The 13,826-nt window shown below is 40.1% G+C and overlaps 1 protein-coding gene across 1 annotated transcript in view; it reads right to left on the bottom strand.

Annotated features, from left to right (window-relative positions):
* Positions 1-5,668: 5,668 nt before the first annotated feature.
* Positions 5,669-13,826, bottom strand: part of musk (muscle, skeletal, receptor tyrosine kinase) — a 36,213-nt gene continuing 28,055 nt past the window's right edge. The window contains exons 15-17 of the mRNA XM_071466532.1: positions 13,625-13,816; positions 11,345-11,493; positions 5,669-8,475 (exon numbers count right to left, since the gene is read on the bottom strand). Of these exons, the coding sequence (XP_071322633.1) occupies positions 7,775-8,475; positions 11,345-11,493; positions 13,625-13,816 (1,042 nt within the window). The 3' untranslated portion in view covers positions 5,669-7,774. The remainder of the gene's footprint in view (positions 8,476-11,344; positions 11,494-13,624; positions 13,817-13,826) is intronic.

Raw genomic sequence — 13,826 nt, 5'->3', positions numbered from 1 at the left:
TCCAGTAAAGCTGAGGGCAGCTGCAGACTAAAAGATTCTCTGCAGGTTTATCACCTTTCACAGTGGCAGTGTTTTCACATCCTCCTTTGATGCATGGTTATTGAGAAAATATAGATTTTAGCCACAATAACGAATTACTTGAAAACCCCGCTGGTGTATGAGCATGATAAAGTATTTCTGATAAAAATAACACTTAATCATGCTCCAAGAATTGCGAGTAAAAACAACTGTCTGGCGTTAGAAAGTAATCACTTTACATTATGTGGACTGTGACATGAAGCAGACACTACATGAAGTACTGCACTGTAGGCTACCAAGAGTAGTCGGGGCCACTATGTGTCACGTGTGACATGAATTAAGCAGGAGTCCTAGCAACAGCAACCAAATGTTTTCATGGGAAAGAATGCTGTGTGTGTGTGTGCGTGTGTGTGTGTGTGTGTGTGTGCATGAGTGTGTGTGTGTGCATGAGTGTGTGTGTGTGTGTGTGTGTGTGTGAGTGTCTGTGTATGTTGTGTTTATTGTTCCACAGCTTTTGAGTGCTACCCTGCAGTTGACTGATATATGTCGCCCTGTTTCCTGTGACTCCCTGTAAGGGCCAATCACAGCCACTGCAGCCATACAGGAAATTCCTCTGTGCTGTCGCTGAGTGAGTGGGATGTCACATCTTCATCTCACCATAGTTTACTGACTGACAAATAAGTCCCCATGGTAAAATGTCCGACTGCATGTGTGGCAGTTAGGCTAAAGCCTGCAATTTGAATGGACAGAATCAGCAATCCCATAGCCAGCAAAATTTAGAATACATGGAAAAGTCAACAAGACATTAATACTGAGCTGCTAACACGCCAAGGTAACCAGGAATCACAGCACCTCTGTTGTAACATGGAGAACATTTCAACACATGAAACACATCCAACTTCCCCTGAAACATTATCAAATTTCCATGCAGTGAAGATGTACTGAACCAAAGGAGATTATCATGACAAAACAGGAAGGGATTTTTTGTGGCAGTAAAAATCTCTGGTAGCCAAACACTGAGAGCTGCTATTGCAAGTTGGCAGGAAGGTTAGAGAGTCCATTCAGATAAACCTTTTGTTTGGAGAAGGGACAATTGGCTAATTCACTGTGAATGAGTGCTGCTTACGCAGTATCTGCAGCTGGTTGTGTGATACATTTGAACTAAAACATTGCAAAAACAGTGCAAATGGAGACAGGGAGAAGGAATTGACTGCAAATACAGATAAGAAACAGTGGTGATGGAAAGTGAGGAAAGAAACAACAGAGGAACAGAGAGAGAAGGTGATGAGAAAAAGAAAGGGATGTGAAGACTGAAGTGATTGTTGTTGATAAAATGTTTGGTAAATCATTTGGCAGTAATGAACAGGTTTTCAAAGGGAACTCATTAATGATGTGTGTAAATCATGACACATTAACTGTTCTAATAATAAATTAAACATTTGTGGTATAGATCAGCCCTAAATCTTAAGTCTAAATTTGAATCCGATTAAACAGTGAATTAAAAATAAAAATAGAGATGAATAAATAAATAAAGCATCTGAGGTGGTTCTCTTCCATGCTTCTCATGAAACTAGGGAACAAAGATACATTGTAATTGATCACAATTGGCATTCAGAAAGTCTTCAGACCCCTTTACTTTTTTTTTTTTTTTTTTACATTTTGTTATGTTGCAGTCTTTTTGCCTCATCAATATAAACTCAATACCTCATAATGACAAAGGACAAAACAGAATTTTAGAAATTCTTGAAAAAGGGAAAAAGCAAAAACTGAATTATCACTTTGACATAAGTATTCAGACCCTCTGTTGTGACATTTCAAATTTAGCTACCATTTCTCCTGATAATCTTTGAGATGTTGCTACACCTTGATTGGAGTCCAACTGTGGTAAACTGAATTGACTGACACGATTTGGAAAGACACTGATATGTCTATATAAGCTCTCACAGCTGGCAATGCATAGCAGAGAAAGAAAACTAAGCCATGAGGTGGAAGGACCTGCCTGCAGAGCTCAGAGACAGGATTGTGAGGCGGCACAGATCTGGGGAAGGCTACAAAAAAAGTTCTGCTGCACTGAAGGTTCCCAGCAGCACAGTGGCCTCCATAATCTCTAAATGGAAGAAGTTTGGAACAACCAGGACTCTAACAAGAGCTGGCCGCCTCGCTCTGGATGAGCTCCAGAGATCCTGTGTGGAGATGGGAAAAACTTCCAGAACAACCATCACTTAAGCACTCCACTGATTTGGGCTTTAAGTTAGTGAAAAACACATGTAAGCCTGCTTGGAGTTTACAATAAAGCACCTGAAGGACTCTCACGTTATGAGAAATAAGATTCTTTGGTCTGATGAAACAGAGATTGAACTGTTTTGCCTCAGTTCTATTTGTCATGTCTGGAGAAAACCTCAGTACCTGCCCAATACCATCCCAATAGTGAAGCATGTTGGTGGCAGCATCATTCTGTAGGGGTGTTTTTCAGCAGCAGGGGCAGGGAGACTGGTCAGGGTTGAGGGAAAGCTAAATAGAGCAAAGCATGGAGATATCCTTAATGAAAACCTGGTCAAGAGCACTCAGGATCTGAGACTGGCCTGAAGGTTCACTTACCAACAGGACAATGACCCTAAGCACACAGCCAAGACAACGAATGTGCTTGAGTGGCCCAGTCAGAGCCCTGAGTTGGACCCAATCGAACATCTCTGAAGAGGCCTGAAAACAGTCATCCACCAACGGTCCTCATCAAACCTGACAGAGCGTGAGAGGGTCTGCAGAGAAGAAATCCCAAATCCAGATGTGCAGAACTTGTTGCATCATACCCAAGATCTGAGGCTGTAATCACTGCCAAAGGTGCTTCAACTAAGTACTGAGAAAAGGGTCTGAATACTTATATCAATGTGATATATAATTTTTCTTATTATTAAATGTTTGCTTTGTTATTATGGGATATTAAATGTAGATTTATATGGGACAAATGAATTTAAACAATCTATGCTGACAACTCTGAACAGTTTACTTTGGGTGTCCAAAAAAAAACACACCCTCCATCAAACTCACATACACACACTCAGCACCAGGAAGCAAACACAGACACATTCTCAAATGTATGCAGACCCACACAATTACATGTGACACAAGCATGGAGGGACACATCACAGAAAACAACAATGTTCCTGGTGATGCACACAGATATTACCATCTGAGCTCTGTGTGGCCACACTGGTGCAGTTCACCCCTCTGATCCCTCTTGTGGTGAGTAATAACACTGCAGCATCCACATGTTAAAACACTTGGTGCACTATTTTGGTGGGTGGGAGTGAGTGCCTGTTATGGAACATGTATTAGAGGAGAGTCATGATTAAATAAACAGAGAGAAAAAGGCATTTAAAAAAGATTATAGTTTAGGGTCAGAGAAAAAGAGATGTATAATATACAGTAGCTGAGGTGAAGTTTTTGTCCTCTGTGTCTTTTCAACTGCAATAACCAAAAGTTTCCAAATTGAAATCAATATATAAACATGATTAATTCTCTGCACTGTGCAGGGATTTTTCATGTCTCTGTCTGTCTCTCCTCATCCCTCAGTCCCACTGTTGGGATATACTGTAAGTGGTCTTCAAATAATACTAAGGGAGTTTTTGGGTATGTGTCATTTGCTGTGGGTATGTTTGTGGATTTGGTTTTGTGTTACTGTTGTTCCACACTCTTACCATAAAGCCACATCAGGCACAGCAGCTTAGGTGGGGCCACAGCCTCCCATTTATTTATTTTATTGCGGTGCAGACAATCACTTGTTTGAACTGTGACAGGACCGATGTTGGCACAATGCAAACAGGGCCAGAGGATGGTATTATTCATCAGTGTGACAGTCCATCTATCATCCAAGCTATAAAAAAACATAATTGCTCCATCACATCACTTCTCAAAACTCATTTTTTTTAGCCTTTCTTTTATGTCATGTCATCTTTTTTTTTAATTTATATTCATGTATTATTTTTATTGTTAGGGTTAGGTCTTTTATCTTTTTATCTTTTTATTATCTCCGTATCGTCCTTTTACTGTTTTTACTGTTTGCATGTGTGTGTGTGTGTGTGTGTGTGTGTGTGTGTGTGTGTGTGTGTGTGTGTGTGTGTGTGTGTGTGTGTTTGTGTGTGTGTGTGTGCGTTTGTGTGTGAGTGAGTTTTCAATATTTGTTTGTCTTCTCTCTGTACCTCCTCCTTGGTCCATTTTGTAATGTACTTTCAACACAACAGTTTGGGAAGATTGCAATGTACTTTATGTACTGAGCACATTTCTGCCTTTGTTTTTTTTTTTTTTGTTTTTTTTTGACACTCAATGAGCTCCTCTCCGTACCATTAGATTATGAAAAATAAATGGCCCAATTTCAAAAACATTCCCTTCCCGGTCTCTGTGTTAAATGTGAATGTTTTTTTTATTACTATTATTTCACTTTCTTCTTTTATTTTACTTGTGGTTATTATTTTACTATTATTTTATTCCTGGCCTTTCCTCTAGCACCATCCTTACACAAGACGCAGTATCTCAAGCTGACTAGAGTGTAATGGCCTTCGGAAAAATTACACCAGAATAAATCATCAGTGTGTTGTTGATGCCATCCACCACTTTCTTAATGATGTGAGAAATTAATAAGGCAGCTTTTAGTGGTCTTCAGGCATTTAGTCTTGGTAGATTGCAAACCGGCTCCATTTACTGCTCAAAGTAAAGCTCCAAAAGGTCGTACAGTTCCATAATACAGTGTGTCTTTTGTTAGACCACCCTGCCTCCTAAATGTCTACTTTTTTCAAACCCATTTGTAACCCAGACACTTTAAAGCCCAATCTCGAAGCTAGCTGATAGTATCAAAAGGGCTATTTTTTCAAACTTTCGAAAGCTACAACTGTTCTAATGAGCTGAATCATTTGTAAATGTTGAATGAAATCATGTGTAAAATGTGTGCGTGTCCTGTTAAAAATGTTGTTCCTGACCTCAGATGCATGAATGATGAGCATTAGTTGGCTCCCATTGATGATTTATTGAAAGACAAAAGGTCTAATCTGGGGGCTAATCTGTTGTGACTGGTTAGCAGGTCCTTATCCAAAATCAGTTCTACGTATCAGTGCCTGTCAATTGTCATGTAATATCTGAAGTGAAATCACATCACCTACAGTATATTCAGAGGAGGTTTTTCACATTTTTCACAAAAACATCTATTGTCAGTACAGGGGATGCATACATATCTTGTGTTCACCCACTCCTCACCATATGAAACACAAATATGTTTAATAATTATGTTTTCCAAGCAATACAAAGAAAAATCAAACTTGTATGTGTGGTGAAAATTGTATAATTTATATAACATAACAAATAACAAATGTCACACTATATTTAAAAAGAAATAATACATGTCATTTATCTGAAAGGCATTTTCATCAACATGACAACATCATTATGTTCTCTCATTTGATATTAATATCTTAATTAAACGCATTCACAAAACAAATGAAAAGAAAACAACTGCTCGGTGTAGTCCACATGACAAAAATGATTAATGACATGAGATGTTGTTGATGGTGTCATAATACAGTCGTTAAATTTAACACAGCTGAAATCAGACCGTGGAACAAAGTTTGATCTGTAAGAGAGAGGTTATGTCTTTGTGAGTTTGGCCATTTTTCACCCCCTAAAGTCACTTTATTAAGGAACAGAAATTAATCCAGTTAATGAAGTTCTGTAAAATAATAATTAAACAAGTGTGTGTGTGTGTGTGTGTGTGTGTGTGTGTGTGTGTGTGTGTGTGTGTGTGTGTTTCAATAAGAGACTTATGGGGGATAATGATGCAAGTCGGAATTCATTAATGAAACTTGAAAAACTTGAAACCTATGCCTGCTATATATTCTCTTGTATTAAACTTTGTGTCGAAGGCTCAAAATGTGTAATTAACAACAAAAAAAAGACAAAGATCAACAACAAAATGATGAAGAAAGAAAAAAATGTACATATCAGAGGAGGTTGGTCCATTGGGGGCAGAGGAGGGAGGGACCCTGCTGTCAGTCTCATGTCAATTTAATCTACATCTTTTTTTCATGCTAATCTGCTATTGGGCAAGGCACATAAAATGATGCTTCAAGGGAAGACATCCTCCCTAACCAATCATTAACTAGAATACAATATTGACATCGCATTGGCCCAGCAATTATTTCCAAGGCATTAAGTAGCTAACCAGTGTTAAATAACATGACGCCATGGGTAGGTTTCCCTCCTGTCCTCCCCAGTTGAGTCACCAGCCGCCACTGGTATATACACATCGAGAATGCCCAAAAATGGAATAGCAAATTTTCTATTAAAACAATCAATAGCACTGGTTTAAAGTGATTGTGTGCCACTGTGGAATTTGCTAGAGGCGACTAACAAGAAAAAATGTAGTTACTTTGTAGTTACTTTCAATTCACTTTCTGACCTTAATGTTCAATCATCTGATCATTTGTAACACCCTGACAGCTCAAGTGAAGAAGAGAAAAAAGTCCCAAATAATTCTACATGTAATGGATGAAGCACCAACATTTTGAAATGGTTTAGTGGCTTCAAGTCTTCAATGGTTGAGGCTCTGTGGTCAGGGTTAGAGTCTGTTCATACCTGCATTTAACATTTTCATTATTAAAACACACCTGTCTGATGGACATGTGCTGGCAAAGCGTCCTGAATTAAATATACACAAATACAGTAAATTATGACTGGTGTTTATGACATAAAAAGGTTTGGTAATGGGACCATTTTGGGTCTTCTGACGAGATCAAGATTAGGACCTTGTACTGTATATGCCTGGGCTGTTTATGGTCAAAGTGCAAAATTGATGATGAAGTTGAAAACTGTTGTAGGACAGCTGTTAATGACTATTTTCAATGCATAGTAGCTAAAGCCTGCTGGAAAAGTCACTAAATGTCCCTAGATGACTTAATGCACTGATTAGCATATTCATGATGTCATTGTGTCGTATTTGCATTTGCCTACTGTCAGCAAGTTTCAGGCCTTTATCTGTTTGCTTCTCTCCTACTCTCTTAGCTCACATATACAGTATTTTAATACAGCCAAATTTCCAGTAAAGCTCTTCTCATAAACGTATTTTATGCAGTAGTGACTGAAACCCATCAAGACTACATGCAGTCACTTCCAAGCTCCTGCTCTGTTGCTAAAATACTGATTTTATGACCGTGACATCATCCAACAAAATCACCAAACACATCAGGTAAAGACAAAGACAGTGCTATGATTTCGTCTATATTTACTTAAGTTAGAAGCCACAGAATATCTTTCTTATTTTGTCTCTGACACAGCGCACAGCCTCCATCTGGATAACAAACTCTCTGTCAGAGAGTAGACACAGAGAGAGGTGTGCTGGCCTCTCATTTGCAGGGCAATCCAGGGCAAAGTTGCTAGATTTGTTGGTGGATGCTTTTTAAGAAAAAAATAGGTGTATGAAAATGAAAACTGTTGTGAAAACTCATTTTGGGGGAAACTCCATCACTTGGCCAACCAATGGTGTAACTTCATCACAAACTTGAGTCACACACTCACTCACTCACTCACTGACATTTGGAGATGTAGCAAGGAGATTGGGCAAGGAAAAAGACTGAAGTCACTTTACAGAGTATTCAGTGTACGTTCAGGCTCAGTGTCAGAGTTCATTTAAAGTGTGGTTTCAGGCACTAAATCACTACATAACTCCTTGTTTTCTTGCACAAGGACAGGTGTGTTTTTGTGAAACGGTCCCAGGTTAGCAGTCTGCCTCAGGCTCAGCGTTCACGCTCAGTGTGTTCTGATGCATGCGCTCCAGTATTCGATGTATACTACTGAAGCTGGGCCTGTCTGACGGGTGTGTGCTCCAGCAAAGCCTCATCAGATTGTACAGCTCCAGAGGACAGTTCTCAGGGCAGGAGAGGATGTGACCATCCCTCACGTAGTAAATAACCTCTTCATGACCCATACCGTAGTACGGCTGCATCCCATGGGAGAAAATCTCCCATAACACCACACCATAAGCCCACACGTCTGATTCGGTGGTGTAGCGGTTGTAGAAGATAGACTCTGGAGGCATCCAGCGAATGGGGATAGCGTCATTCTCATTGGCTTTGTAGTAATCAGCTGAGTAGATATTTCTGGAGAGGCCAAAGTCTGCGATCTTCACCACCATCTCCTCTCCTACCAAACAGTTCCGGGTTGCGAGGTCACGATGGACGAACTTGCGCTCTGACAGGTAGGCCATTCCTCCGGCAATCTGCTTGGAAATTGACAACTGCTCAGCACAGGAGAGAAGTCCCGCCTCCGCCTCAGAGGAAAAGCTGCGACCCGACAGGCTGGCGCAGCTCAGGGTGTGCACGGATTGGGTTGGAGATCGACGGCGCAGGAACTCGTTGAGATCACCGTGGGCCATGTACTCGAACATCAGACACATGGGCTTACCCACTGCACACACACCTGGTGAAGAGGAGATACAGGTGATTTTTATTTTATGATCTATGACATACAGCATGTACAGGTGGGCTTGTGAGCTTTGCATTTTCCCACCGCAGAGGTTTGAGGGAACAAGCACAAATTCTCGATAGCCACATAAATACATTGGTGACATCATTAAATCCCATGTATACAATGAGTTCATTCACTTTAGAAGGTAAATATATATCCAGCCTAGACGTAAACACAGAAACCATCATGACACAGACGAAACCATCATGATGTGTACATGCTCACAAATAAACTCTCACACATAGAGGATGTACAGTCTGACATTGGTAGCCCTGTGATGTGAAAAGTATATTTCTAAATTCACCTTGTGTTCTTCTGGGCCTGTGGAGCAATACGGCCAATTAAAGAGAATTTCTAAAACTGGGAGTGTTATGCGGTTGCACTTCTTATGAATCTAAGTTGTGATTAAGGGGATTTATAAATAACATTCTTTCGGTTTCCCAAAACCTGAATTGCTGTGTGTATTTCCCAGATTCCACAACTGAACTTGTTTGCATTCTTGATGTGGAAAGAAAGTGTTTGATACATTAAAAAAATCAATTTATTAATCTGTTTTCTTACCTCTGCAAATGTTTACACTCACCAAATTCATTTTACTTTATTTACTACTTTATTTACTTTACCTCTATAAAAGAGTGGCTGTCTGCTTGTTTATTCATGCATTCCTGTAAATGCTTTAGCAATGTGCACCGCTTAGAGGAATTAGAGCACACACTGTTAAGACTGTGCAGAGCCCCAACAGCCCTGCAGAAGTTGTAGATGTGCCATACGTGTAACCTGGCATTCACAAGCATAACACAGACTTCAGCATTTGAGGTCTTTACAGCTCTGTGGAAAAATTTATAGCAAATCACCAGGTTTGCCAACAAGAGAAGAAATGCCCCACTGGAGTCAGACTGTAGTTTCAGTTTCTTTTTCTACAGCCAACAGTTTGAGACACTGCAGATCTTGTCAGTGTTCTTTCCAATTTAGTGCCTGACTAGTGCACTTAATGTGGTTAGTGCAATGAAATGCAGTGAGTCATATTGGCCACAATCATAATTTTGATTGACTGTATTTTGTTGCTTCTGTTTCTGTGTGAAACTTGAATCAGAACCTCACTGACCCACCAGAGGCTTGGTCACAACTAACACTCAACGTCGGCTCAAACACACAGAGCTGTATTTTAATTCCTAGTGGGAATCCCCAAGTTCCCCTGAAATAACAAATACTGTCATGCTGAATTTTGGGAAATGTTTATAAAATGATACCATGAATATGTCCTGCTAATGGAACTGTGCAGTCTTTAAAAACATGGAGTGAATGGTTTGAATATTTGACCATGTAAACATCATTAAGGAACCTCTGGAGGAAATAAATGTGATGTGTCATGCCTTATTGTTGTTCCATCGAATCCAAACAAGCATCAGTCAGCATCAAGCTGCACATTCACATTTGGTAATAGTGGGATATGGCAGTTTTTTCTACTGTAATTATAGATTTTTTTCATTAACTGAACATGTAAACATGGAAGTGGGGGCTTGGAGGTCACGTTCAGTTAGTTCACATCCTGTGTGTCACAGAGGACAGTTCGTCAGCGGACAAGCTCTGATTTCTGCTCCCAGGTTTAGGGGGCTGTAATTTAACAGTAATAATGATAATGTTTCACTGCATCGCTAAATATACAGAACACAGAGGCCCCATCCTCCAACAAAGTCATGACATGCAGACATATGGTGTCTCTCCTTTTGACACACGTTGTTGATGATGCATATATTTTTACACATGATTTGCAGCGTATTATTAGTACAGAGGGTAATTAGAGGTTAACTAAATAATCTAGTCTACTCTAGTTTCATGTGCACCTGAGACTTTGGCGTTAGTGTGTCACTCCCCAGATGAGTCATCCAAAATGAATGTCACTCCAAACTGCAGAAAACATACGGCACAGTTCTTCATACACCTCTGAAAAATCAGTTTTTTTTTCTGCAGTGGTGAATGTTGATTTAAAGAATATGTCTCAACCACTGGAGCTGTGAAATGGACCAAAGTAAACAAACTTTTTTTCAGCGAAGTCAATGACCAACTGCTTGGTTTACTCACTGACAGTGACAAATAGAGTGTGTTGCATCTCTAAATGTCTTCCTGGAAGTATATTTGCATGCGAGCTGCTTGTATTAGATTAGTTAGGCTGTAGTAGTGTAGATAAACTTTAACAGAGGACATTTGTTTTACTCAGGGCAACAAAGGCACATTAGTTGTCAAGCAACACTTGTTTACTGGCAAACAGTCCTGTTGGGACCTGTAATGGCTTATTAGTACCACAGTAAAAAAAAAAAAAGATCTTCCTGATTTTCCTGATTATATCTTGTTATCTCGAAATAACAAGCTTTTTAAATTTCAAAAAACATATTTGAGAATGGCCTTTCTCGGCCTCAGTAGATGCGTTATAAGACTTTGATCATTTTATTTTGATACGGTCTACCAGGGATTCATTTATTGTCTGTTCCCTTTGGTACGACAATGGTGCTAAAACAGTTGTGATAAGATAAGACAGATAAAAGATGCAATTATCCAGTGGGACAACATGTTCATGTTGCCTGTTTATGCTAAAACAGCTCTTTCTGTTACTGTATGACAATTGCAACAGGACGTCCATTCTCAGCCTCTTATAATGTTTCTTTTCTTCTCTTTCTGTGTTTTGACATCTGTTTTTGCACTTTCCTTCCCCCTCAAGCAAACAAACTGATCCAGAAGTCACACAATGTAAAACCCAGCTGCGAGTGCAGCTTCTTCTGAAATCTCGTCATGGCACCGCTCACACACACGCAGACACACTAACCTAGGAGTCGCACGATGTTCGGATGGTCAAATTCGGCCATGAGTGCTGCCTCTCTCTGGAAGTCATTCTGCATGTCAGCCGAGGCTTCCTCCTTCAGCATCTTCACAGCCACCATCGTGAAAGACTCCATTGGCAGCAGACCTGGCGCTCTGAAACAAACAGAGAAGGGAGAATTTGGGGATTGTAAATATGTAAATGCAGAATACTATGCTTTTTAGTATTGTGGGATTTTGGTAATGCAAAAAGCAGATTTCTGTGACCATGTGTTTTAAATATGTCTCCCCACAAACAGCCCAGAATAACAGTGCAGATGTATTGTTGCAGTGGTGTGTAAATGTCACTTGAAGGGAAACACATACATACATTCATACAACCACTTCCTGTGTTCCTCCCTACAGGGGCAAACAAAAGTAAACATGTTGTTTCTCAGTGCAGATTATATATATATATATATATATATATATATATATATATATATATATATATAGAGTTTGTACATACTCACACACACACATATGGAAACACTTATTCACTGGCACACACATACTCTCACACACAAATTGGGGAAACTACAGATTGAAGCCCATCTGTCAGGAAAGGAGTTATTTACTCCTTGGGTCTATTTCGGTCTCAGTGTATGTTGTGTGTGAGAGTGTATGTGCATGTGTGTAACCAAAAAACATCAGTCGGCTGAGTTGCCTGAGCATGTACATGACTGTTTATCTGTCCTCTTGGCTGCTTGCGCATACAAGGAAAATGTTTTCTGTTTATAAATGCCTTTTATTTGGTCACATATGCAGGTGGGAGTGTGTATGCAGGTGCTTGTGCTGTTGCATTTCTACCTTTGCGGGGCCAACTTGAGATTTAGACTCTCATGTAAAAACGAAAAGACATTTTGGTCAGTCCTCACTTCCTATAGGGGCAGTTCGACTGCCAAGACTTAGATTTAGCATTAAAGTTTAGAATTAGGTTTTTACGGTAACGTTGGGCAGGCAGCACATATTGACTACGGAATATATCAGTGCCCTACACATATAGTTATACAAATGTGTCTGTAAGAAAGAGTGTGTGTGTGCATGTGTGTGTGTGTGTGTGTGTGTGTGTGTGTGTGTCATGTTCCCAGGGGTGTCCATATACCACAGCATTCCAGTTTTCACTGAGGGATTACCAGGTGGCCAGAAGGACATCTAACAGACCTGGTTAGCTACACACTACTGTTGAAATGCCATAAACTAAATATAAAATACTATACCCTGTTTTATCTGTTCTGCTCCACCTATTGGAATTGGCTCTATACAGAGACAATTATTGAGTGTTTGCTGCCTGCTGCTGTATTACACAGTTGCTACAGTCCAATAGACAGTTGTGAAGTTCTCATACCACCCTGTATGAGTCGGCTAATTTAACAATGAAGATAAGTCATCACAATGATCTGTCTATAGTAAAAATACAAATAATAAAAGAAATGCATATATTTATGTATAAATCAACATGGGACACTTCTCTCAGAGGCATCTTACTCCTCTGTGTGACATCCTGTGTTTCTTGTTTACGTCATTGACCACTGATCCACTGATCAGGGACTTTACAGGGGTGAGAGAGCTGTGAGCCTTGAGTGGGAGGAGATCAATTTTAATGATGCTGCATCTCACAGGGTTAGAAGAACTTTAATTTCTGTCTTTTATCACTTCCGCTGCTATGAATTACTTTAAAATATATTTCTATTTGGCTGCAGTGGGTGTTCATCATGGATAATGGATCATGGATCTATTGGCTCCCTTTTATCATAAACTTCTTACAGCTACCTTTCAAGCCTAAAATATAGGCTTATAAATCCAGCTACTATATGATCCTGATCTGGTATTTAGCCTGATTATAGAGATTAGTTTGAGACATGTGTGCCTTGCTGTGAGCAGGGCCAGTGTGCAGTGTAAGTGACACCGGTAGCAGCTCTCCTTGTGACTTTGTGAATGACGCAGCAGTTATCAGCTATCCCCCCGTCTCTCTGAATCCTGCCTCACCCCGCTATCTTGTTGGCATGGATTATGATGATGACATGGCAATATTAAATATTTGTCTGAATAATGTAATATTGAAGGCAGGTCCCTCTTTCTAAAATTCCTCTCTCATTTCTGGTAGAGGCCTTTTTGTTTTGCTTCTCCTTCTCCTTTTCTAACTCGATCACTTCTTCTCTCTCTTTACTACTCAACTGTATTGTTACCTTCTCCCTCTGTTTCTCATCTCCTCCCCTTTTCTCTCTGCTTCATCCCCCCTTCTCACCTGGCTTGGAAAACCCGTCCAAAGGCTCCCTCTCCGATATCTCGAACATACTGGATATTATTTCGTGGGTACTCGAGGGCCAGTAGCTTTGAGTTCAGCAGCAAGGGAACCCTCTGGTACATGGGGTTGGGATGGAGTCGGTCCAGCAGAAGCTCTGATGGAAGAGCACTTAGCGTCGGGGTCTCCATCACTCTGTGGAGAG

This window comes from Trachinotus anak, unplaced genomic scaffold, assembly GCF_046630095.1.
Source record: "Trachinotus anak isolate AG129_WGS33_773 ecotype Australia unplaced genomic scaffold, CSIRO_AGI_Tana_v1 ptg000028l, whole genome shotgun sequence".
Lineage (NCBI taxonomy): Eukaryota > Metazoa > Chordata > Actinopteri > Carangiformes > Carangidae > Trachinotus > Trachinotus anak.
Note: the sequence above shows the minus strand (reverse complement) of the source record. Positions and strands in the feature narration are given on the sequence as shown.